Here is a 26257-nt window from a genome sequence, read left to right on the forward strand (position 1 = left end):
ATGTTGGACCTCAGTTCTTTGAAAGATTCTTGTTGAGGGCCAGATCAGCTCTAAGTCACAGATTCTTCCTTCTGTGCTGGTTACAGCCGTGTAGGGGGTTTGGCCTTGTGTGTGGACGCAATACTGAACTCATCTGTCCATCTATGTGTCCTTCTATCTCTTGGGTCCTGCCATGGGCCAGCACCCACCTGGGCCTTGGGGATTCAGTGGGACCCGGGCCGATGGGGAGTGCTGGGGACACCTGTGGTGACACTGGTGGGTAGGGCTGTGCCATTGATATGGAGATTTCAGAGAAGAGGGCAAGGGTCTTAATGGTTTTGTCCTCAAAGAATGAGGGAACATTCAGTTTCCAGGTGGAAGAGATTGGAGGTGCCAGGAATGGGGCAAAGTGGTCCTACAGGAAAAGCCCAGAAGCAGGGGCCCAGGGCAGGAAGTGGGGACCTCACCTTGTGCACTTGGCCAGGGAACCAGCCTGGCCTCGGCTGCCTGGTGGAAGTAGCTTGACTGAGCCGAGGAAGGACAGGTCCGAGAACTGAGTGAGAGGCCAGGAGGTGGGGCCAGCAAACCTGGTGGTTTGGGCCAGGCGTGGCATGCTGGACTGGCGGACCCCGTGCATGGGCAGGGCCGGAGGTGGTGAGCCAGGCCTCCAGAGGCTGGATATCCAGGGAGGCCAGCTCGGGGATACCCCGTGCAGCTGGGTGCAGCCTGTCGCTGACGGGCACACCCACGACCTCGGACCAGATTGTGAGCAGAAGCCTGCACTCATCCCAGAAAAGGACTTGGGGGAGTCTCATGTGAATTCATTTCCTGTGGCTTCCCGAACAAAGTTCCACACATTGGAAGGCTGAAAACAACAGCAATTTACTCTCTCACAGCTCTGGAGGCCAGAAGTCCAAGGTCAAGGTGTCAGCAGGGCCGTGCTCCTCCCTGAGGCTCTAGGGGACAATTCTTCCTCGTCTCCCCCAGGTTCTGATGGCTCCTTGGCTTGTGGTTACATCACTCCAATCTCTTCCGTCTTGACATGGTCTTTTCCGTGTGTGTCATTCTATCTCTTATAAGGACATTTGTCATTGGATTTAGGGCCTACCCGGCTAATCTAGGATGAGATTCTTCATTTGATGACATCTGCTAAGACCTTTTTTCCCAATGAGGTCATGTTCACAGGTTCCAGGGACTAGGATGTGGAGATATCTCTTTGGGGTCCATCATTTAGCCCACTACGCTATGTGTCCTCTAGGCCACCCACTCTCTGACCAAAAAACCTTATCTCCAACCAGATAGTGCCCAGTACTGAGTTCTCTGGAGTCCTCTCAGCCCTGCCTCATCAGACAGAGAGAAAAATGAGGCTCAGAGAGGGGAGGGGGATCCTGGTCAGGGAGAACCCGGGTGGGTCCTTGGGCTGGCTGCGGGGTGGATCCAGGCCCTATAGGAGGGGCTGATGCAAAATGTCTTATTTTGAGAGCTTGAAGTTTTCCCCACTGGGGGTGCCTGCTCCCCTTCCCTGGGCTCAGTGCCCTCCCTGAGCCTGGCAGACCCTCCTTGGCACATTCAGTGCCTGAGCTGCTGCTGAAGGCAGCGTGCAGGCACCAAGCCTCTGATCCCAGGCCTTTGGCCCCGCGAGTGTCCTCCACTCTGAACCTCAGTCTCTTCATCAGTTGAGTGCACATGACAACAGGACTAGCCTCTTGAGCTGTCAGCATTGAGATGAGGCAGGCGCCCTGAGGCATGAGGTGTCAGCGCAGGTCCAGCTCTGTGTGTGACTGGCTGTTTGCCTCACTCCTGAGCAGGCTGAGGGCCCCTCAGAACCCAGAATGAAAGCTCTTCCTCCCTCTTCTGTTTCAGGTTAACTCTTGGTTCCTTGACTGGCCCCACCAGCTGGCTCTCACCCACCAGCTCCCACCACCCTGGTAAGTGTCCTGCATTTGGCATGGAAGGAGATCCCCAAACCTGGTAGTTTGAGGCACCAGCCCAGGGGCAGGGGAGAAACTGCAGCTTAGGGAGGATGGAGTTGGAGACCAGGGTTGCTCGATGCTGGCAACTCCAGCTGCACGTGTCTCCCTGCATGGATGCTAGTGTGGGGTCATCTCCATAGTTACTAGCACAGGATAAAGGTCATGGAGTCACCATTATTGAGGGAGGGAGCCTGAATGCCCTCTGTTTTCAGGAATATGAATGGCAGTTCTATTTGCTGCAGGGATGAAATACTTCATCAGGAGATGAGAGGGCACTTGGAGAAACTGAGGCCCAGAGAGAAGGGGCCTGCAGAGGTCGCACAGCAGCACAGGACTCTGGGAAGCTGGAGTGGCCGGCAAGCCAGTGTGGGTCTGCCCCCCCGGGGTCTCCTCATGCAGCCTGTTTCTGTCCCCTGGGCCGGGACTCCTCCTAGAGCATCACAGGGCTGGACCCAGGGTTGGGCGTGGCCCCTTCCTCACTTACACCTGTGCTGCGTTTGCAGGCATGGGGCCCTGGTGTGGCAGGGCAGGGCGTGGGTCTGGCTCCCACCTCAACCTCAGGCCTCATCCATCCTTCCATTTGTCTGTCCAGGAAGGGGGGCACGTTCTCTGGCTGGCTCCCGGTTCTCATCTCGGTGGGTTTTCATCCTCGAATCTGAGCCCCCAGCCTCCCTAGGCCATGGCCACCTCACTGCCAGTGGATTTCTCCCAATGCTGGGATGTGGTCACCCCGAGTGCCTTCCAGCCTGTGATTCCCTCACTCCACCCTCATTCCAGCAAATCTGGGCCCCTCCTCGGGAAGGCTTCCCCTGATCCAGCACCCACTGGGCCTGGCACCTCCTCTGGACCCCACCGCTCCTTGATAGCCACACTCCATCTGAGAGTGTCCCCCGGCTTTTCCTGGCTGGCCTGTGGCCCAGGGGTTCCTCAGCTGCTGTTTTATTTCAACCCTGGTGCAAAGGGGAAGGAGGATGGGAAGAGGCCCCACTCGAGCCCCCCGCCCACCGCTTGCTGCCGCCGTCTGTCTGTCGCGTCCAGCTTTCTGCTGAAGGTGTGGTCTGCCCTTGGCCACCTGAGGGCACTGAGGCTGGCACTGGCTGGGGGAGGCCAGGATAGCTGTGCCCACCCTAAGGAGGCCTCAGACACAGAAGTCCAAGCTCCCACCCTCTAGGAGATAGCTGGTGATGTGCAGCTCAGGCAGCACAGGGTCCGCCGCAGGTCTGGGGCTGCAGACGCAGCTGGGGAGGCAGAGGCGCCTCAGTTTGGGAGTCGCTTTTTGGGTGCCCTGACACCCAGGCCTGTGGGACAGCTATAGGGGGTTGGTGTCTAGGGCCTGTTGGAGCCAGAACCATGGGCAGAGGTGGGAGTGTAGAGTTGGGGGGCTGTGCCCTAGGAAAGATGAGGCCCCTGCAGCTCCTGGGAGCCCTGTGTTCTGTGGCCTCTGTCACCCTCAAATCCGGCCATGAGGCTGGCCCCAGGCCCCAGAAAACTCCTTTCTCCTCTGCCTCCTCCCAAGGGTCCTGTCCTCTCTGGGAGAGTTCAGACTTTGGGACTCAGGGGAGACTCTCCTCAGGGGAGGAGAGGCAGCGGGCTCAGCACCCAGTAGCCTGTGCTGGAATCCTTATTTCCCAGCTTCCTGGCTGTGGACCCTGGCAGGAAAGGCAGCTGGGTTTGGCGGGGGCAGAGCAGGCCCAGGACGGGCCAGATTCTGAGCAGGACCCAAGGCAGGGGCCAGGCAGTGACAGGAACGTGCTTTGCTAGATGTTAAGCAGAGCTGGCGTGGAGAGGGGGCACAAAGGTGCCCTGGGGGGAGGGTGATTGAGAAATGCCTGGGCCCAAGGTTGGACCTGGTCCCTCAGTCCGTTGGTGTTGAAGGGCACAGAGATGGCTGCCTGGAATCCACAGGCCCCTGGGGAAGGAGGCACAGCCCTCTGTGTGGCCTCAGTGTCTGCTCTGGGGGAAGAGGCTCGCTGGCTACGTAGTGGACTCCCTGTGTGGGAGCCATGGCTCCCTTCTAGGCTGTGAGGGGCTTTGTGGTTTGCTGGGGAGAAGCCAGGCAGGCAGAGGTGGCCACAGGGGATAGGTGGAGGCTTCCTCCTGGGGGCACAGCTGGCCTCGCCCTGGAGCCCAAAGAGCCGTGGTCTCATGGTCTCTGACCATGGGATGGGGGGGTGGAAGCAGTGAGGGGTGGGGGCTGAAACCCAGCAGGCTGAGTAGCACTGATGGCACACAGCCCTGGGCCCTGCTGGCTTTCAGGACCTTGCAGGGTGGAAGGCAGGAAGTGCTGGTTCCCTGGGGCTGCCCAGGGAGCTGGCAACAGGAAGTCCTGGGCGGAGAGGAAGCCGTGGCGGCCACAGGCCGCACATGCAGCTGGAGTGAGCTTCAACCACAGCGAGCTTGGCAGTGCATGGGGGCAGCCAGGGTCATCAGGCCTCCCGTGCCTGGGAGATGCAGTCCATGGCCCTGCCCCACAGCCCCTGAGGTGCATGGCCTCCCTGGGCCCCAGGACATCTGCCCGCAGCAGATCACCAGGCAGGAGAACCATGTGTTGGGTCAGCACCATCAGGTCAGTGGGAACTGGGGGCTCGGGAGGCAGCCCTGGCCTTGCACTCACAGAACTGCTGGGGGGCCCACGTGGGAGCCACGGCCCTCCTCAGGGCTTGTGGTGGGGCCCAGAGGGCCTGGCCCTGGGCCTGCCAGAGGCAACAGGCTCTGAGGACAGTGACCCCTGTCTGGCTTGAGAGCCCTTAGAGCTGGATGGGCACAGAGGGAGCCCAGAGAGGGAAACTGCCACTAGAACACCCCCTGCCCCTGTCATGTGCCTCTAGCCTGAAGCTGGCAGGGGACGGGGCCCGCCTGCTGGGGTGGGGGTCCACATTCCCACTATACATCCTGCCTGGGGTGGTCTTGGTGTTTGGGTCCTGTGTTCACAGAGGTCATGTATGAGTGTGTGTACGTGTGCTGGGGGACAGAGAGAGCTTGGTGAGGTTCCCACTGCCCGCCTGGGGAGTGCTGTGCTCAGGGGCCAGCAGAGTGGAGGACCCGCTGGGCGGGGACTGTCCTCGTGAAGCCCAGGCTGTGCACTCTCCCCTGGCCAGCAGTGGGTTCTCCAGCATGGCTGGTCGTTGGGCCTTTATGGGAGATTTTTGGTTTTGATTCTCTTACAGAGAAAGACTGGGAAGAGGGGAGAGGGAAGGGGGCACTGAGGGACTGAGACTGAAAGGGAGAACAAGTGAGCTGGTGTAGGCGGGGCAGCGAGGGGCTTCTCGGCAGAATCTGCCCGCTGTGTGCCATGCTGGGGAAGTGACTGGTGACTGTGCCGGGGCGGGGGCAGGGTGGCGGTGAGGACTGCACCGTTTACTGGCTGTGTGACTCTGGGGGAGTTACTCAGCTTCTTTCACCCTCAGTGTCTTCGTCGGTGACATGGGGCTGACACTGGTCAGGACCTTGGGGTGTTGGGGTGAGAAGCACGGCGCCTGGCCCAGTGGGCTTGGTGCAGGTTCTGAGCCCCTCCCGGCCTTGCTGTCCTGGTCTGTAAGAGGGAGGAAAGCCCAGGCTCCATGGGCCCCGTGAGATTTAATGAGCTGAAAAGCAGAACTTGGCACTGGGCCTGTGTGGGGCTGGGAGGTGCTGACCACAATTCTGACCTGGGCCTACACTGCCTGCCCAGGGCACTGGGGACCCATGAAGGGTCTTGTTAGCCCATGGTGGCTGTGCACATGCACGCGTGAGAATGAGTGCTTGCATGTGTATGAGTGTGAGCATATGTGTGAGTGTGGACAAGTACATGTGCATGTGTGTGTGAGCATGCGTGTATGGGTGTGTGTGTGAAAGTGAGAGCATGATGTGTACAGCAGTGTGTGTGAGTGTAAGTGCTGAGTGTGAGTGCACACGTACGAGTGTATGAATGAGTGCACTGCACTGTGGGGGCCTGTTCTCTTCTCCTTTTGGGTTCAGGCCCCCAGCCCCACCCAACCTGCGACTCTCACAAATGGGGCCAGCCTGGTCACTGCTAACAGTAAGTCCCTGACACTGTGGTCACATGAGGTGCCGGCTCCTTCACCACAGCCAGGGCCATGTCTGCTGGTGTCAGGGGAGAGCCTGCAGGAGCCCAGCCCCGCAGGGCCTCCACCCCGATCTCATGCACAGGCTCATGCCTGTCACATACATGCACACATGTGCACACCCACACATGTGCACACAAATATGCCCTCCTACATGTGAGCTGTGCACCATCTGTGACAATAACAGGGTGTGTGGAGCCACAGCTTGAGTGTGGGCCTGTGTGGGTGATGATCACACATCCTTCGGGGCTCACGCCCAGGACGGAGGAGGGGGCAGCCACAGAGCCTGCATCTGGTAGGAGTCGGTGGGGCTGTCTCTGTGGGACAATATGGCTTTCACCTGCTTGCTTTGATTTTACCCCAGGGGCCGCAGACCTCGGGGTCACCCGAACCAGTCTCAATTTTGAGAGAAGGTGGGGAGGATAGCACAGGTAGCGCACACACACATGCACATGTGTGCACAACACAGGCATACAGGCTCAAATGCATGTCCACGCATGTGCACACACAGATCACATACCTTCTGGAAGGGCACATGGAGCCCAGCAGCCACAACAGCTCTGGCTACCCCATGCTGTCCCGTGTGTCTCCAGAGCCCTGAGCCAGGCAGCAGCCTCTCAGCTGCAGGAAAAAGGGCCCTGGAGCACCCTGCTGCCAGCTCACTGGGTGGCCTTAGTACCCTCCTCTGCAAGGGCAGATTCCCCAGAGGGGTGTCAGGGGTCTCTGAGGAGTGGACTTTTCTGTGCCTACTTTACACTGGAGGAGCTGAGGAAAGGGGTTAGCAAAGGAAGGGCCTCGAGCAGGATTTGGACCCTGGTCTCCAGCACTGTCCTGCACAGCTCTCATCCATGGTGGCTCAGCTGACACTCCCAGCAGCACGGTGATAGTCCCTTTTGGGCATCTACCTCTACAGAGAAGGGGACTGAGGCCACCCAGCGTGCTGGCAGGCAGGCCTGTGGGGTCCTCTGGGGTGAATGAATGGAATTTAATCATCAGGTCCCTGGGGCTGGGGCAGCAACATGGGCACTGAAGGAGATAGCTAGGGAGGCCAGGCCAGCCAGGAGGGCGGATGTCCCTCGGGACTCCCCCCAGCTTTTGGAGGCACAGGTGGAGCTGGAGCCTGTGAGCTGAGCTGAAATTCCCTAAGAGCTGTGTGGTCACCAAGGCCCCCATGGTTCGTCATTGTCCTCACCCTCAGCGCCACTTCCCCTGTCTGCTCCTGGCCTGGCCTGGCACTGGCTCCTGGGCAGGTGCCAACCCACCTCACCCACTGGTGCAGGGTAGGGCCAGGAAGGGCCAAGGAGGTTGGGGTGGCAGGGATGGGCTTCCTTTTGGAGGGCCCATCCTCTGGAGAGGGCTGTGGATGTCAGCATCTGTCCTGAAGCAAAGACTTCCCAAGGGAGGAGAAGGTGGAGCACGAGCTGGCCCTGTCATGACCTGCCCTTCCCACCCAGGGTTAGTCAGTGGCCACCTGAGAGCCTTCATCCTGCCCACAGTGGGACAGCGACCAGGTGGGAACGAGCCCTTTGCAGGCCTGCCTCTGCCTGACCACTGAGTCGAAACAGGGCAGAGCCGTAACCTGCCCGACTCCTCCTGTGAACCTCACCCAGGTGTGGAGCCAGGAGGAGGTGGTGGGCTCCATCTGTGTTCACAGCAGCTCCCCACACCCTGACACACGTGCCAGGTCTCCTTACAGCTTGCAGGGAATGTAATACACCACGGAGGGAACTCTGTTTCAGCTTCCTGTGCCTTCCAGGCAACCCACAATCCCCACCACCCACCAGGGTCAATGTTCCATCCCTCCTTTGGGGCTCCCTGGATGCCTCGTCTGTGCTGGGCCTGAGCTGTGGGAGATGAGGGACAAAGACAATCTAGTCTGGTCAATGTTAGGTGGAGGGAAGGCTGTGCTAGCCCCTAGTGGGAGACACAAGACCCCCTAGAGGTTATGGGAGACTGCCTGGAAGAGGGAACACTTAAACTAACTCTTACTTTCATTTTTGGATGTTACTATATGAGGCTACTTCAAAGAGTTTGTGGAAAATAGAATTGCAAGATTATACAAATCTTTCCTTGAACTTCTTAAAGTAAACTACCGCCAGCTGCCAAAAAAACAAAAGCAAAAACAAAAACAATCAAACAAAAACTTTTTGAAGTACCATCCCATGTAGAAACACAATTGGTTTTTGTATATTGATCTTGTATCCTGCCTCCTTGCTAAACACATTCATTAGTTCCAATAATTTTTTTTTTTTTTTTTTTTTTGTGACTGATAAGGGATTCGTAACCCTTGGCTTGGTGTCACCTGCACCGCGCTCAGCCAGTGAGCGCACCGGCCATCCCTATATAGGATCCGAACCCGGGGCCTCGGCGCTCCCAGCGCCACACTCTCCCGAGTGAGCCACAGGGTTGGCCCTTTTTTTTTTTTTTAAAAGATGACCAGTAAGGGGATCTTAACCCTTGACTTGGTGTTGTCAGCACCATGCTCTCTCAAGTGAGCCACGGGCTGGCCCTAGTTCCAATAATTTTTTAGCAGGTTCCTTGGAATTTTCTATATAGAAAAATGATCTAATCTGTGAATAGTCTTACTTCTTTCTTTCCAATCTGGATACCTTTTATTTCCTTCTGTTGCCTGATTGCCCTGGCCAGAACCTCCAGCACGATGTTGAGTAGAAGTGATGAGAGCGGGCACCCTTGCTTTGCTCCTGTTCTTGGAGGAAAAGCTGTCAGTCTTTCATCACTAGGTATGATGTTAACTGTGGGTTTCTCATAGGTGCCCTTTATCAGGTTGAGGAAGGTCCCTTCTGTTCCTGCTTTGCTGAGTGTTGTTCTTATCATGAAGGATTCTTGAATTTTGCCAAATGCTTTTTCTGCATCTATTTAGATGATCATATGGTTTTTATCCTTTATTCTCTTGATATGGTGCATTACATTCATTGAGTTTTGAATATTACACCCACTCTGCGTTCCTGGGATAAATCCCACTAGGTCATGGAGTAGAGTCTTTTTTACATGTTGCTGGATTCAGTTTGCTAGTATTTCCTTGAGTGTGTGTTTATATCCATAAAAGATATTGGTCTGTAATTTTCTTTCTTGTAATGTCTTTGTCTGGTTTTGGTATCAGGGTAATGCTGGCCTTATAGCATGAGTTTCCTTCTCTTCTATTTTCTGGAAGAGTTTGTGAAGGATTGGTGTTCTTTTGAGCCAACTCTTGAGGGCTGGGTTAGCGCAGTTGCACCTGCAGGCAGTGGAAACAGCACGGACTGAGGCCTGGAGGTGGGTGCTTGGTGGATTTGGGCAGCTGAAGCCATGGGGTCTGGCTGGCGCAGGCACACAGAAGGTGGAGGTAAGGAAGAGAATCTGCAAGAAAGGTTCACAGGGCCAAGGAAGGAAGGGCCACGTGTTATTCTGCTTCTGTTGCTTATAACCGAATACCTGAAACTGGGTAATTTATAAAGAAATGAAATTTATTTGGTGTAGTTTTGGAGGCTGGGGAAGTCCAAGGTCCCAGAAACACATCTGGGCAGGGCCTTCTTCTGGGCAGGAACTCTGCACAGGGTCCTGGGGACCAGGGTGCCACACGGGGAGAATGGGCGGGGCAAGACAGCTCACCTGCTCACTCACTCTCCTTACAAAGCCATCAGAACCACGTCCGTGACCACCCATGAAACCATCCACCCATCACTCCACGAATGGATCGATCCACCCATGAGGGCATGGCCCTCATGATCCCCCCTCTTCAAGGCCCCACCTCCCACCACCATGTTGGGGGTTAAGTTCCAACGTGAGCTTAGGGGGACATTCAAACCACAGCAGCCCAGGTAGGCACAAAGAGACCCAGAAATTTAGAACACAGCAGTGGTGGGAATGCTGCGTAGGTTGGAGGGTGTGCTGGAGAGAGGGCTGAGGAGAGGACATGGTGGGGGCTGCCCAGCGGTGGTGGTGAGGAGCACTGGCAGGTGGCTGGAAGAAGGAGGCAGGCTTGAGGGCTGGGTACGATGCCCGGACACAGGGGGGGTGGCAAGTGCACTGGGAACAAAGGCACAGAAGTGCAGTGGAGCCTCCATGTGGGAAGGCTGCATTGAGGGCTGGATGTAGCAGGAAGAGGCCCAGACAGCTGGCCTGTGGCAGAGGCATTGAAACCTGGGAGTGGTGGCCAGAATGGGCCACTGGGTGGAAGTAGGACCCGGGCTGTTGCATCTACAACCAAAGAGCCAGTGCAGGGCCTCTTGCTGCCCTCTGCCACAGGTGGCCCATCTTGGTGGTACCTGAGTGCAGGTGCGAGATGGAAGGGGCAGGCAGCCTGGGAGGCCAGCAATGGCCTTCACCAGCCTTTGGCCAGCCTGGGGGACTCTTCTGGGAGAGGTGCCCACATATGCCTAAGAAGGTGGGAGCTGCCGAGGACCAGGATTCTGACTCCTTGGAGAATCTGGGGATGGAGGCCCATGGAGTCACACAGGCAAAGTGGGTTGGAGGTGGGTGGGGAAGGTGAGGTTAGAGGCATTCGGCCAGCCAGACTGCTTTCCGCACCACCACAGCCCCTGGAGGTGGGGTGCCATTTTACAGAGGTACATACTGAGGCTCAGGGAAGAAAAGCCACTTCCCCTAGGGCACTCGCCAGCAAGGGTCGAGGCGGGATTAGGACCTAGGCCGGGATTCCGGAGCCCGGGCTTTTGCATAAAACTGTCCTGTCTTCCAACTGCTCTGGGACTCGCAGGTGTTGGAGGTGTGAAGCCGGGCTGCGTCAGTTGCACGGGGGGCTTCTTGATTCCGGGCTGTACTTATAGTCCCCGCTGCAGCAGGGGAAACTGAGGCCCGGAGGGGGCGGTCCGCGCAGGGTGACGTGCCGAGGGGCGGTGCCGGGGAGGGGCGGTGCCGGGGAGGGGCGGTGCCGGGGAGGGGCGGTGCCGGGGAGGGGCGGTGCCGGGGAGGGGCGGTGCCGGGGAGGGGCGGGTCCTGGGCCTCACCTGCCCGCGGGTCCGCCCTCGCCCGCCAGGGGCGGAGCCGGCGGCCGCCCGGGCCCGGGGACGCGGCGTGCATGGCGGGCGCCGGGCTCCGGCCGCGGAGCTGGGGTCGGCAGGAGGCGGGCACCGGGGACGAGGCGGCGGCCGGGGCGCCCGGCCAGGGGCCGTGTCGGTGCGCGCAGGGGCGGCGGGCGCAGGCCGTCCCCCGGAAGCCGAGCGTGCCCGCCGCGTGGACCCCGTGAGTACCGGGCCCGGACCCCGAGCCCCGGACCCCGAGCCCGAGACTCTGGACCACGACCCGGATCACGAGTTCCCGGATCTGGGGCCCCGGGCGCGGCCCGCGCGCTTCCTGCGGGAACAAAGGCGGGCGTGGGCAGCCCGGGCGCGCAGGTCTGGGGCTCCGGGCCGGGGCCGTCCATCCGCCAGCATTGCCCTGGCGGCGGGCTGGGGCGCGGGGAACCCTGCTCCCTCCGCACGGCCTGCGGGGCTCTGTCGGGCGGGCAGTTTCGGGCAGGCGCGGGGTGTGGCCACGCCTTTGTTCCAAACCCGCCCGACACCTCCCCTCCTGGAGGGTTGGCTTTGCGTGCCGGTAACCCGCTGGGGACCCACACAGTGGCGGGGCAGCAGGCAGCCTGGGCCCTTGGAGGCGGTGGCTTATCCCTTGTTTGGTGGACGGTGCTGGTTTGCTGAGAGCAGACAGTGGTTTTCTTTATGTGTTTTTTGGGTTGAAGCTGTAGTGGCAGGAGTCCCGGCCAGGCTGGGCCTCTGGGTCTGACCCTAGCTAACCCATTACCGGCCCAAAAGGACACTGGCCGTATGTCTGCCCCCATCCAACTCCACCGGGGCCCCAGGAGGGACCTGGCCCAGGGTAGGGTGGGGACAGGTGCAGACAAAACAGAGCAGGATGAGGGGTACTGTTCAGGGCTATCAGGGTGGGGGAGACCCTGGATGTGATGAGGCACTTGGGGTGCCTCGCAGAAGAGGGGACTCTCAATCTAGGAGTTCTCCTTGTGGGAAGGCCTAAGGTCATTCCAGGCAGAGGCCAGAAGTGTGAAACATCCTGGTGGGGCATGAGTAAGGGGCTGGAGTAGGGGGCAAGGCCTAATGCCAGGGCCTGGAATGTTGGGTCCCGTGTGTCAACCCTGAGGCAGCCATGTGTCCCCTCGTGACCGGGTGTTGTGTGGTCCCCACTGGGGCTTGAAGCAGGGAAGATGAGTGATGCCCTAGGCTGATGGGGTGGATGCCAGCCAGCCCACCAGATGGTTGTCATGGCTGATGACGGTGTGACGTGTGCCTGGCTGCATCCACTCTGGCTTCTGCTCTTATAGCTCCAGCAACTGAGGCCCAGGGATACCCCTGCAACTCAAGCCAGGACAGGAGCCCATGTCATTTGGTTGGGAACTGGGGGCTCTTGGCTACCTGCTTTCCTGCTTTCTAGTCTGAGGGACTTGAGAAAGTCATGGACATAAGCCGGCTGAGGGCTGGCATCTGGGGCCATGCCCCTCACTCCCTCCTGGCTGAAGGCCAGAGCTGGTGGAGAGGGTGCCTAGAGCCTGCGCCAGCTTCTGTACCTCTTTAACTCCCTCTTTCAGGTTGTGACCGTAGTGCCCTCTCCTCCTGGAAGCCCTCACCAACTTCCTCTCTAAGTCAGTCCCCATTATAGGCTCACCTGGCACTGGGACTTGGGGTAGTTATGGCCTAAGGCCTGACTTACCTGGGCTGGAGTTTCCCGAGTTCATTTATCACTGGACCCCAGTGCCCATGGGTCCTTGTGCCCAGAAGGTGTGTGTTGAATGAATCAGTGCCAATAAAGGGGCACAGTTAGTTCTCAGGATCTTTGGGGGTAGGTGTGTGGCTGAGTGGACCAAGTGGCCCCGTCTCTCCCCAGGGGCCCACCCAGAAGCCTGGGGCCTGCAGAGTAGGGGTTTCCTCACCCATCACTGCCTTACCCTCCATGCTGTCTCCTGGCTCTTGGAAGTGTCTCCTTTGAGCTCCCCCAGCTGAGCCATGTCCTGTCCCCTTCCTCCGGCTGAATTGTGTCACTTCCTCTTTTATTACAGCTTCATGGAGGCTGAGGAGATGCACTGGCCTGTCCCCATGAGGGCCATTGGTGCCCAAAACCTGCTAACCATGCCAGGGGGTGTCGCCAAGGCTGGCTACCTGCACAAGAAGGGTGGTACCCAGCTGCAGCTGCTCAAATGTGAGTCCCCTGGGTGGTGGGATGCACATGGGAAGACATGGGGACAGAGCTGACCCCTAGTCCCACTTCCCCACTGCCCCGCTGTGCTCTCCTTGAGGAGGCAAGTGCCCTCTCTGAGCCTCTGCTTCCTTACATGGTGGGCCTTCTAGAGCATACCTTCCTCTTCTGATGGCCAGCACCCCTGGGGGACCTGAAGTTAGCCTTCCCAGCCCCCGAGGACTATGGCAGGGTCCAGGGTGGTGCAGCTAGACAAAGAGATAGGACGGGAATTTGGTGCCCGGTGCTAACCAGCTGGGCAAGGGGGCTTCAGCCTGCAGCCAGGACTGGGAGACCTCCAGGTGGCCTGGTAGGTCTGGCCCCTGGGTGCCACCCTCCCCATATCCATGAGCGTTCAGGGAGTTGGTTGGTCATTTGGCCTGAAATGAATCCACATGCCAAGTTGAAACCTTGCTGGGTGCTGGACCTCCAGAGATGGGCAAGATCTGGGCTCTGACCTCAGGACATCAGGCTGGGAGAGGGACAGAGCCACCAGGCCTGGAGATGCCCAAATGTTGAGACACTGAAGTCCAGAGAGCATTGGAGCCTGAACAGTGGGCGCTCCATGCCTTCGCCCTAGCAGTGCTCTCTGCCAGGGGCTCCCTGGCCCTGCGCTGCCTGGTTGCGATGCCCCAGGCTGTTTGATTTCTATGTGGGCGTGACCAGGCTGGTCTCCTCTTTGCATAGGGAGCCTCCATGGAGGGGCTGTAACTGACCTGCCAACAGGCCTGGGAGGGGCTGGGGCAGTGGAGCTTGGGGTGTTCTAAGTGTGATTGTCACTCTGGGGACCGGCTCCACACCAGAGACTCTCATGGGCAAGCTCTCTGGGTGCCCTAGCCCTGCACGTGTAGCTCTGCCAGCCTGGGGTGGAGAGAGCCTCCCAGTGGCCGTGGGCTCCCTGGCTTCTGGCCCTAGCCTGCCCTGGGGGTGGTGCTCTGGGGCTGGCCGGCATGCCTGTAAATTTGTCCCTATTTGGCCCCGTGGTGGACTCCTGGGGAGGGGAGAACGCCAGCCCAGCAACCTGCTCTTCCATTCAGCAGGGCTCAGAGGTAGGAGGCCTGCCCTCGAGTTGTCCAGGGCCTCCGGGGAGGGTCCCCAGAGTGAGGTCTGCCCGGCAGCCCCTCGTGGCTCACCCCGCCCTTGCCTCACTGCCGCAGGGCCCCTGCGCTTTGTCATCATCCACAAGCGGTGCATCTACTATTTCAAGAGCAGCACGTCGGCCTCCCCGCAGGGCGCCTTCTCACTGAGCGGCTATAACCGGTGAGTGCCCGTCCTGCCTGCTGACCCCGGCCTGTGGCCGGCTGCCTCCCCTCCCAGCCCACGCCTTGTTCCCACCTCAGGAAGGGCCAGGCTTTCCCGAGAGGCCCCCGTCCCCCACCCCCCTGAGCTGCTCTAGCCTCTGCCACTCAAGTGAGGCCTCACTCTCTCCTCATATTTTGCCCTCAGGCCTTTGGGGAGGACCTGAGGGTGAGGCCGGGAGCTTCCTGGGGCTGCACAGACAGGTCCCAGGGGCCTGGACAGCCCGCTCTCCAGAGTCCCCATTCAGCTGCCGCCTTGTGACCTCTGTGTCTCTCCTGCCTCCCCGTCTGGCCCCTTCACCCACCCCAGCCTCTTTCCAGTGAGCTAGGAGCCCAGCCAGCCCAGGTCCTGTCCTAAGCTTGGGCCCTGCCCCAGGCCTCCCAGGCTCCAGTGTCTTCCCAGGCTGGGGGCCAGTTTCTTGCTTCACACGTGCCATGGGCTGGGCTCGAGGCTAATCGACTAATGGACAGGTGGGCCAGAGTCCTCCGAGTGGGATGGGGTACGCTGGTGCATGTGGGCCTGTTAGCCCCATTTGGGTCCACCCCATGGCCTCAGAGCTGTGCAGAGCAGGGTTTAGGAGGTGGCTCCTGGGCTCTGGTTCTGGGCGTTGTACCACCTGGGCCCTGCACCCTGCAGCATTAATCTAACCCTTACCACCCCATAAGGGCCTAGCCCCTCCTGCCTATGAGGGACCAAGGGTCACATGGTATTAGTAGTGGCACTGGGACCCTCAGGGAGTTACTCCAGACCCCAGTTTGCATTGTGGCCACCTCGTAGATTAACCAAGAAGATCAACCAAGATCTTCTGTCTTGGGAAGATCGACCTCCAGCCCAGTGCCAGGCCCCCAGGCTGGTCCAGGGCACTGGCTGAGACAAGACGACTCGGGAGGTCTGTGGGCAGTGGGCAGGCACTGGTTGATTTTGGGTCGTGTGCCAGCCACACCATGAACACAGCCCAGTGGCAGATGCAGCTGTGCCCAGGGAACAGTCCAGCCCATCAGAGCCAGCTGGGCCTGAGGGGCTCTGGATGGATCTGCTGATGGGCCAGATGGGCACACCTGCCCAGGTGCCCTGCCAGTAGGGCTGCCCCCATGGTGGACTTTTTGATCTCCATGCAAACCCCACAACCTGGCTAGGGGAGCAGGCCTCAGAGCAAACATGAGTCACTCCCTGAAATGTGCTCAGAGCTGCCACTGGGCAGTAGGGACAGGGTGGGGCTGACCCAGAGGCCTGTGAGGGCCCCCACCGGCATGCCAGGGGCCAGTCAGGGCCAGAGGTGGCAGGCTGGCATCCAAGTGAAGTGGCATTGGCGGTGTTGAGAATGATGCGTCCTTTTCTCTGAGCCCTGTGCACCACTGCTCCCAGGAAGCCCTTTCAGACCCCCGTAGCCCCTCTGTCTGTGCCCTACTCTTGCCCACACTCTTCCTGCCTGAAGCATCTGGCCCTTCACCCGGCATATCGGTGGGCAGGGACCGTCCAGATCTTCCACGTCCCTTGAGGAATGGTGCTAAGTGCCAAAACCCGTCCAGGGATGGGGGTGTGTGAGGCTGTCCCTACGGGTGTGGACCAGGTAGCGACTGCTGGCGCTGTGCCCTCAGGGTGATGCGGGCAGCTGAGGAAACGACATCCAACAATGTCTTCCCCTTCAAGATCGTCCACATCAGCAAGAAGCATCGCACGTGGCTCTTCTCAGCCTCCTCTGAGGATGAGCGCAAGGTGACCGGGCATCACGGGGCCTGCAGGAACCAAGCTGACCTGACCTGGGGGCCTTGCTTGTCCCAGGGCTTTGACCTCCCATCAGCCCCAGGCAGGGCTGATGTGGCCCTGTCCAGGTCCTAAGGAGACGTGTCTAGGGCATGGGCAGCTGGGCCCCATGCCTAGAGCTTGGTGCCAGTGTTCACGCACTCAGGATGTGCTAACCCGGGAGGAGCCCCGAGTGGGCCGCAGCCCCACAGCCCCACAGCCTGGGCTGGGGCCAGCAGGGGTCATCCCCCACCGACCTTGTTGGTCACTGCAGAGCAGCGGGACAGTGAGGGGAGGAGGGGTGAGGAGGGGTGAGGGTGGGTCCCACCTGGGTCCCACCCCGCCCTTGGCAGCACCTTGCCCACTGTGGCCCTGGCTGACCCACAGAGCTGGATGGCCTTGCTGCGCAGGGAGATTGGCCACTTCCAGGAGAAGAAGGAGCTGCCCCTGGATGCCAGGTGGGCCTACGGTTGTGACAGGCGGGTGGGGTCCCTAGGGCCCCTGGGCTTGACATGTGTCATTGCCTCCCCGCCCTGGGGGCTTGGCCCAGAATCCCTTCCTTAAAGGTTTTTCTGGGGTGCCGGCCAGGCCGCATGTGTGTGGGCGTGTGCACATGTGTAAGCATGCGAGTGTGTGCGTCCGTCTTTCTCTGTTCCTGTGTGTCATCTCTAGCTCCGTCTCGCGTGTCCCTGTTTCTGTTTTGCAGTTGTTGGTAGTTCCTGTTTGGGGGTCACATGTGCTATTTACCTCTCCCACCTGGGAGGCCCAGCATTTGTAGCAGGTCAGAGCTTTGGGTTCCCAGCACCCTGATGTCCACCCTGGCTTGCTCTGGGTGAGACCAGAATGACGTCCCAGGGAGCCAGTTCAGACGATCTGGGTCTCAGCATCCTGATCCATGAGATGGCCCAGCAAGCAGCAAGGCCTCTGTGGTCTGGAACGACAAACTGTCCCGTCCTCTCATAGATGAGGAAACTGAGGCCCAAAGAGGGCTGACATACCCCCAGAGCTCCTGGCCCTCAGTCCAGGCTAGGGTCCTGCAGCAGGCTCAGCCCAGAGTTGACTGAATCCCCTCCAGGCAAGAGTGGGTGGAGACTCAGGCCCAGCACTGAGGCCTCTTACCAGTCACGGTGGCCACATTTGTGTCAAGAACCACATAGGGCCAGGGAGAGAGGAACCCGGTGGAGGCACCACAGCCTGCAGTCCCCGTGTCTGTCCTGTAACTGATTGTGTGCATGTCTGTGTGTCATTCTGTGTATCAGTGTGTGTCTGTCCATCCGTGTTTGTGCATGTATCTCTGTTTATCTGTGTGTTTGTCTGTGTGTATCCTTGTGCGTCTGTGTATATGTCCATGTCTGTGTGTCTGTGTCTCTGCGTGTGAGAGCCGAGGGAACTCCCAGGCCCGGTGCCCACTGACTGCCAGCAGCCTGCCTTCCCTGCATTTCAGCGACTCCAGCTCTGACACAGACAGCTTCTACGGTGCCGTCGAGCGGCCTGTGGACATCAGCCTCTCTCCATATCCCATGGACAACGAAGGTGAGACCTGTCTCCGCATCCACCATCCCCTCCGCCTCTGCACACCTGGTCTTCCTCCTGGGCTGCTGCGGAGGAGAGGAAGGCACATTACCTGTGCTCCCTGCTCTGTCCCTTCGGTCGAATTATGGTGGCTTTTCTGTGCTCCAGCCTCTGGCAGCCTGGGTTCAGGGTTTATTCCTGAGTACCTGGTTCTCACTCTCATGCCTACTGGACACTCATTTCCCATGATCGGAGCATTATTCTGAGGCCAGGCCGGGCCTGCCACCCTCTGCCACGTGCAGCTGGGCCTGGGCCACCTTGGTCTCACCCCCACCTGTTCCCATGCAGACTACGAGCGTGACGATGAGGACGACTCATACATGGAGCCCGACTCTCCTGAGCCCGTGAAGCCTGAGGGTAGGTGGGGTGGGTGTGCCTGGGAGGCCCTTGGTGGGCAAGGAGCAGAGGCTGGGACCGGGAGCAGCTGCTGGGGGTGCAGGCCCAGGTACTTCTCTGTGTGGCCTCAGTTTCCCTGCTGAGGCCTAAGTATTACGAGGGTCAGAGCAGAAGAGGTGTATACACCAGCTGCTCTGCTCACCTGCTCCTCCCACTGCCCAGGTTAGCCCTATTTGCATGGAGGGGGAGGGGACGTGAAGCTGAGCTCCCTGAGGGCTGAGAGTGGGGAAGGATGGACCTTGAGGAGGGGTGGGTTCAGGGCAGGTCCACTTCCCTGTTGCTGCTGGCTGCAGACCCCTGTGCCCACCCACCTCCTGAAGCACACGGCCTAGCCAGAGAGACAGGCTGACCCAGGCAGTGCCGTGTGGGGTGACAGGGAAGTGCAGGGCTGGGTGGGGAGGGTGTGCCTCTGTCCTGCCCTCTGTCCCTCGGACCCTTCCTGCCCGCCCCCCCAGCTCAGCCATCTCTCCAGCCCTCTGATTCATCAATTTCATTGTGTCTTGGGAAGATCGACCCCTTCACCTGTCTGCCTGGTCTCTGCCCCCCTCAGCCTCCTGCTCCCCTGTCCTCCTCTCCACCCCGCCTCCCCTCGCAGTTGTTGTCCAGCCTCCTTCTCTCTTGCTGCTCCCTCCCTCTGGCGTCCCAGCTCCCATCAGGACCTGCAGGCCATTTGCCTCAGTTTCCCTTCCATGCAGAGCGTTTGTCTGGCCCGCGTCTGCCAAACCACGCCTCTCACTCACATCCCAGCTTGGCCCACTCAGCCCTGCTGAGCTCCGACCCTGAACACAGCTCAGTGTGGCAGGGGAGGAGCACACGGGGGCGCCAGGGCTACCTGTAGACACGGACCAGACCGCGCTCCTAGTCCACTGTCCCACCCACCGTCTGCAGTCAGGCTTCCTCCCCATCCTGTCCCCAGTGCACCTGGTCAAGGGCAAGGTGGCCTCCTAGTCCCAGAGCTGTGTTCATTCTGGCTCCTGCCCCTGTGCCTCAGCCCCTGTGCTGGCCCCTTGAGGGATGCCGGGGCTCAGGCCTCACTCCCTGGGTGACAGCCAGTGTCATCTGTAGCCTGCTCCTTCTGACTCACGTTCAGCTGGCACCTCTGCACTTGTGCCCAACAGTCCACGCAGTGTCCCCCAGATGCCTCCCAGCATCTGAACCTTGCTGCAAGTGAATGCAAGCCTTTGTCTCCCTGCCAGCGGTGCGGGCACCGTCCTCCTGGCCTCTGTCGTGGGATTCCCTCCTTCCCCTTGCTCAGGCCAAACGCTGGGAATCCTCCTTGACTCTCCTTTCCCTTTTACCTCGGTAACCTGACGGCCCCTCCTGTGACATCTGAGCTTCATGGAGCTTCTGTGGTTGCATCGAGGATGGATGGGGATGGCCAAGTGGTGGTGGGTGGTCTGGGACCCAGGGGAAGGCTGGATCGGGAGTGCTGGGCATCAGATTGCAGGGGTGCGCAGGCCATGGGGTGGGCTTTGAGGGGGTACACCAGGTGGGGCCTGGCCAACCTCTGCCAGCAGCGGGTGGTGTTGGTCCAGCCTCCAGCGGGTGATACCAGCCTGAGTCTTTCTGCTCTTGCAGATGCCCTGACCCACCCGCCGGCCTACCCGCCCCCCCCAGTGCCCACACCCAGGAAGCCAGCCTTCTCTGACATGCCCCGTGCCCACTCCTTCACATCCAAGGGCCCAGGCCCCCTGCTGCCACCTCCGCCCCCGAAGCGCGGCCTTCCTGATGCTGGTCCAGCCCCTGAGGACTCCAAGAAAGACCCACTGGGCCTGAGGCGGACAGAACCTACCCCCAGGGTGCCTGCTACCTCCCGAAGGATGAGCGATCCCCCAATGGGCAGCATGCCCACCACGCCCAACCTCCGGAAACCCCCATGCTTCCGGGAGAGCACCAGCCCCAGCCCGGAGCACTGGAGCCATGGCCACGGGGCCAGCCTTGCTTCCAGCTGTGCCACCATAGCCGCTGCCACCTCCAGGAACTGCGACAAGCTCAAGTCCATCCACCTGTCCCCCTGGGGGCCACCCACATCTGAGCCCCTGCTCAAGTCCGTCCACCTGTCCCCCCGGGGGCTGCCCACATCTGAGCCCCTGCTCAAGTCCATCCACCTGTCCCCCCGGGGGCCGCCCACATCTGAGCCCCCACCAGTGCCAGCCAACAAGCCCAAGTTCCTGAAGATAGCTGAAGAGGCACCCCCAAGGGAGACAGCCAGGCCTGGACTCTTTGTGCCCCCTGTGGCTCCCAGGCCCCCTGCACTGAAGCTGCCCCTGCCTGAGGCCACAGTTTGGCCTGCAGTACTGCCCAGGCCGGAGAAGCCGCCGCTCCCCCACCTCCAGTGAGTCTGTGCTGCGGCCTGTGCCCCTGCCTCCTAGCCACTGGGACCCCCCCTGACCTGGCCTGTCCCTGGCTGGCACCCTCACCCCCCTGCCCTGGCACTCTGAATCCAGGACAGGGTACCAGTTACCAGGGTAGGAATTTGCAAGTGCAGGAACAAGGGTAGGAAGGTTCTTGATTGCTCCAGGCTGCCTAGGTGGCGGCATCCAACCTTGTCCTTGAGGAACGTCTGGCCTAGCGAGCAGTGGGCCTAGAGCCAGCAGCTGCCTGGGGGCAGTAGTGAGTGGCCTCAGGGACACAGGTCTGCAGCTGCTGCTGTGCAGTCTGAGACCCTCTGGGGTGAGGACATGGGGAAAGGAGCTTGGGCTGTGAGCCTCCTGGTGCTAGCATGCCTGTGCAGGCCCTTCTGACCTGGACCCAGGACTTGGCACCCAGTGCTTGTCCTTCCCAGCCCTGCCTGGGGCTCTGGGTGTGTCTCCAACTCTGGAGCTCAAGTCTGCCTTTGTGTCCTTCCGTTTGGGAAATTACTGGAATGTGGAGCATGTCCGTGACTCAGCTCTGAGGTCTGCTTGAAACTCTGCTTTATTGCTGGGAAGTGTCAGACCACCAGTGTGTCCCCCACTCCCACAGGGTCACACATATCAATGGCCTGTGGTCAAAGGCATTTGGGACCCAAAGTGGGCTTCATGCCTTGCTTAGCCGGTGAAGGCCCAGAGAGCTGCAGGGGTGCTCCCCAAATGCCCTTGATCACAGCACCCTTCTCCCCAGGGCTCTGTTCGCATCTCTGAAACCCCTGCCGCCTGTGAGGAAGCACTGGGGAGAACCCCTTGGCACACTTGTGGTCTATTTCACGAGGGCCACAAAAGATACTGCACAAAGGTGCAGCAAAAGGTCGGCCATTTTGCTGTGGCCTTGGTCTGGATCCTCGTGCCACAGGACTGTGTGTGCCAGGGCGATTGTCCAGGGCTCTGCCTCACCCACAGCCCTGCAGCCCATCCTGGCATGGCCTCGCCATCCTTGTGTTACGTATGGCTTCCTTTAGTCCTCCCTGAAGCCCTGGAGGTTTGGTCGAGGAGGACCTTCTGGCCCTGTGTGGCTCGTGCAAGGCTCTCTCCGTGGGTGACCTCTGGAGTCAGATCGCATTGTTCATCCCTCTCACACCTGTCCACTGAAGAGGTGCCCTCAAGGGAGACAGCCAGGCTCTGAGAGGGGTGTGACTGAGAGTGGTGTCACAAAGCCTGTCAGCAGCAGAACTTGGGCCAAGACCCCCACTTCCTTAGCAGCATCTAGAGCACTTGTCCACAGTGTGGTGGCGCCCCCAGGACCCCCACTGCCAGCATCAGTGGCAGCCCTGACCCCCAACTCAGGCCTCAGGCGATCCCTGCTACTCCAGGCTGTCAGCCCGGGCCTCTCATAGCTCTGCTGTCCTGGGCCGTAGCAGGCAGACCCTGGGTTCTGAGGTTGGGCTTGGTGTAGCCACGTGGAGGGCGGTGTGTGAAGAGGATCAGAGTGTGGCCCACCCTGTGTCTGACAGCGAAGTAGCCTCTCCTCCCTTTCCTTTTCCCCCAGGCGATCACCCCCTGATGGGCAGAGTTTCAGAAGCTTCTCCTTTGAGAAACCTCGGCTACCCTCGCAGGCTGACACTGGCGGGGAGGACTCAGATGAGGACTATGAGAAGGCAAGGCTGAGCAGAGAGCCCCCCAGCTGGCCAGTAGGCGGGCAGGGGGTAGGAGAGCCACAGGCCAGGGTGGTCCCTCGCTGAGCAGGGAGCCCCCAGCACCCTGGAGCTGAGGGGGATGGAACCTGGAGCAAAGGCCTGGATCCTGGTGCAGGGTGGCAGCCAGTCTGTGGGGGGTGTCGCTCAGACCTTGACACTGACCAATGTTGGCCTCTCCCAGGTGCCGCTGCCCAACTCAGTCTTTGTCAATACCACGGAGTCCTGCGAAGTGGAAAGGTCAGTGCAAAGCCCTTTTTGTGTCTGCGGAGTTGAGCTGGGCCCCTGCCACACCCCATCTTCCTGCTTCTCTGTCCCTCACTTGCCGTAGTGGTGGGCAGTCGCTGGCATGAATACATGGCCCTAAGTACAGTGGGAACCTGTCCCCCTGGCCTGGCCCGAGCTCTGCCCAGCCGGCTCTCCTGGCCTAATGGCAGCTGGATGCTCTCAGAACCTGAGACCCAGAATGGCAAGAGGACAGAAAGTCGAGTTGGGAATTGGTGCTGGAGGGTCCCTGTGAAAGGCGTCCGAGGAGGGTTCACCTGTCCACATGACTTATTTTAGGTTGTTCAAAGCCACGAGCCCCCATGGAGAGCCCCAGGATGGGCTCTACTGCATCCGGAACTCCTCCACCAAGTCGGGGAAGGTAGGCAGTGAGGAAGATGCCCGGCGACCCTGCTCGTGACCGGTGTGCCATGGTGGCGTGTCCTGGTTCCCCGTACACCCAGGCCGATGGTGGCCCAGGGCTTTACCGCTTGCAAATCACTTCCCCATGCGGCCTTTTACTTGGCATCTCAACCCAATTCTGACCTTGCAGTCTCTGCCCAGCACCACCCCCTCATCCATTTTTGGGAACTAAACTGCATCTACAAGTTGGGGGTGGTGATGGCTGCCCCCTGTTAGGGACAGGAGCAGAGAGGGGCTGAGGGCCCAGGACTCAGGGTGGGTGGGTTTGTGCATGTGGTGCAGAAGAATGGCAAGAGTGGCCCGTGTGGCTCCGGGCATGAAGTGCATGACCTCACCGAGCTGCAGTTTCCCTGCGCGTGTCAGAGGTGGCTGTGGGTGGACCGGGTGCCTGCTACTGTTGCCGGTCTCGTCAGAAGCTGTTAGTGCAGGTGGAGCCCCAGGGCTGAGGGGCTGCCTGTATAGTCCCTGCAGTCCCTGTGTAGGTGGCCCCAGCTGTGCAGGGGGTCTCGAGCCCCTCCCACTTCACCCCCAAGGGCCACAAGCCCCAGACTTGATGTTCCTGCCCGACCCCTCGGTTTCCTGACATCGGTCCCGCTGCCTCTCCCGCTGCCTCTCAGCCAAGCCGTGTGCTTCCCACTTCCCATCCTGCAGGTTCTGGTCGTGTGGGATGAAAGCTCCAACAAAGTGAGGAACTACCGCATCTTCGAGAAGGTAAGGGGGCTGGGCTCTGAGGGCCTGGGTGGGATGAGGACCCTGGCCCTGGGGCTTGGCAAGGGGTGGGGCGGCCTCCCTGACAGAGTGTAGGCAGGGGTGAACTGAGACTGGCACCCCCAAGACGCCACCCCTCCCCTCTGCTCCCCTCTCCTTCTCGTCCACTCCCCCGTCACTCCCCTCCCGGGCCCCCACACCCTCCCCACTGCCTCAGCCTCCCTCTCCTCCTTGCCTAGCTTTGGCCTCACCTCACCTTAGAGGGATGGGTGGTCAGCCCTTGGCCCTGGGTTTATTCACAGACCTTGCCTGCAGTCCCCTGGGTGCGGGCTCTATGTTGGGTACTTGGGGATGGAGGGGGAGCGGGGCAGGAACTTGGGGAGCACAGGCCCGATGTGGAGGCAGCCCACCTGTGTCACTGTTGGTGCTGACTGCCCCCTCTTACAGTACCGTGGGGCTGAGGCTCGTGGCAGCACCCGGCCTGGCTCCGCTCACCCCGCCACCCTCCCACCCCCACAGGACTCCAAGTTCTACCTGGAGGGCGAGGTCCTGTTTGTGAGCGTGGGCAGCATGGTGGAACACTACCACACCCACGTGCTGCCCAGCCACCAGAGCCTGCTGCTGCGGCACCCCTACGGCTACGCTGGCCCCAGGTGACGCCTGCCACACACAGCTGCTGGGCAGAGGCGGTCACGGGGGCCACGGCCCCAGGCCACACAAAGGGAGAGTGGCCTGCATGGGAGGATGAGCAGGAGCAAGGGCCCTGCTTGACCTGGGGCCTCCCCAACGGATGCCTTGTAGGATCTGGCCAGGCCCCACCCAGCGGGCTGGGTCCACGAGGATGGACTAGGCCCTGGGCTCCAGAGGACTGGGGCATTCTCCTGCCCCATGTGGCTGTGCCCTGTCCCACCTCCCAGGAATCCCAGGACTGAGCCCTGCCTGGGCTTCAAGAACAGAAAGGCTGGTCCCCCCAGCACACCCATCCTGCAGTGGGCTGGGAGCTGGGCAGGGCTGGGGCAGGGGGTGGGGGCTGCTGGGCAGGGCTGGAGCAGTTGCGTGGGGGCCAGGGCTGACCCTAGGACCCCACAGGAACATAAGGCACAGGCTCCAGGAGGGACCGTTGCCTCCTAATAAAGCAGAGATGACCTTTGGCTTGGCGGTCTGGGCTTGATTAGGAAGGAAGGTAACCAGCTCTCCTGAGCACCTATACCAATGTCCAGGTGGTAACTGTGGCAACTCACAGGAACCCTACAAGGTGGTGTCCCTGCCTCCCAGGGCATAGGTCGCAGGACAACTTGCGCAGGGTGCACAGCTGGCAGCAGATTCAGAACCAAACTCAGGCAGTCTGGGCTCAGAGCCCACACTCCAAAGTGCCAGTTCTTCTGCCATGGGTCAGGCTCAGGGCACTGGGGCTGCAGACATCCACAGTTGGTGTATCCACTACATTAACAAGAGGTTATTGAGTGCCTCCTGCGTGCCTGGCCTGGTGCCGGAGCTGGGCTTGTGCCGTGAGCAGGTCCCTGGCCTAGATGGGTTCACAGCCCAGTGTGGGGACAGCTGGGTGTGAGGTGCTCACAGTGCAGTGACCAAGGCAGCTGGGGTGCAGGGGCCAGGAGCCTGAAACCCAGCTGGGAGCTTCAGGAAGACTTCTTGGAGGAAATGACAGATACAAGGGGGCAGGAAGGGTGGGCCCCAAGTAAGCCAAGGATGGGTGGGGACAGTGGTACCCAGATGCCCAAGTCCTCCAACAATACCCAATCAGGTTGAGCCCTGATCAGTTCCCTCACTTCCTGCCATGGAACTCCAGCAAACCATTCTTCCCGGCACTGCCACCCAGGCTGGACTTCTCCTGAAAGCAGACTTACTTGGGGGTCAGGGCTGGTAGGGACCCCAGCATCATCTGATCTTCACTGTACTTTATGTTGGGGAAGAAGGTTGTTATGTAAACCCAAACCAAGAGTAGCAATCCTACCCACCAGGAGAAGGCCCTTTATTCGGACCCCCCCAGTGTATTCTGTGGTTTACTTGGAGGAGAGAGCCATGAGGTGGGCAGCTGTGGCCCCAGGGTGCCATGGGGTACAGCAGGACCGCAGGCCATCTGCTTCCAGGAATCATGCATCCGACACCATCTCTGCAGGTGTTTCCTCTCCAGCCTGCCCCGGGAGAGGCCTCAGTGCACCATGGTTGAGCCTGGGGCACAGGAGCTTCTGGTGTTATGAACCATCTCTGGAGAACCAGCCATTTGTTCTCGCTGTGGTTGGAATTCTTTGCCCTCTGCCCTGTGCTCGCTTAGGAACTCTCGGGGAGACATGCCACTCCCTACTGTGGCTGCAGTTTCTCTTCCTGTGAAATTTTAAAATGGGGGGTTGGATCAGAGAAGTGGTTTCCAGCTGATGCCTGGGGGTCTGCCAAGCTGGTGCTGTTTGCAGGATGCTATTGCTTTTATCTAACTTTTGCAGCCACTGGAGCCAGCTCAGCTAAAACGTTTTTGTAGACTCTTGAGCGTGAAGGTTTGAGGGCTCTAGGGCCCAGAGCCAGGTGATACGTCCTTCTGGCAAACTGGACAGCTGAGGCCTGTGGCTGCCTAAGGT

At 60.1% G+C, this 26257-nt stretch overlaps 1 protein-coding gene across 3 annotated transcripts; it reads left to right on the top strand.

The window, feature by feature from the left end:
* Positions 1-1846: 1846 nt before the first annotated feature.
* On the top strand, positions 1847-24676 carry SH3BP2 (SH3 domain binding protein 2). Of its 3 annotated transcripts, none has more exons than XM_063108023.1 (13): positions 1847-1907; positions 13038-13177; positions 14371-14473; positions 16111-16228; positions 16643-16713; positions 17700-17788; positions 18116-18184; positions 19802-20558; positions 22127-22235; positions 22456-22511; positions 22836-22917; positions 23610-23669; positions 24186-24676. In XM_063108023.1, the coding sequence occupies exons 2-13, from the start codon at positions 13042-13044 to the stop codon at positions 24321-24323; spliced, it is 1788 nt and encodes a 595-aa protein (XP_062964093.1). In that variant the 5' UTR covers positions 1847-1907; positions 13038-13041; the 3' UTR covers positions 24324-24676. The 3 variants fall into 3 exon arrangements, with proteins under 3 accessions (XP_062964093.1, XP_062964094.1, XP_062964092.1); XM_063108024.1 differs by lacking the exon at positions 1847-1907 and adding an exon at positions 2260-2318; XM_063108022.1 differs by lacking the exon at positions 1847-1907 and adding an exon at positions 11052-11215.
* Positions 24677-26257: the final 1581 nt, after the last annotated feature.

Source organism: Cynocephalus volans, chromosome 9, assembly GCF_027409185.1.
Source record: "Cynocephalus volans isolate mCynVol1 chromosome 9, mCynVol1.pri, whole genome shotgun sequence".
NCBI lineage: Eukaryota > Metazoa > Chordata > Mammalia > Dermoptera > Cynocephalidae > Cynocephalus > Cynocephalus volans.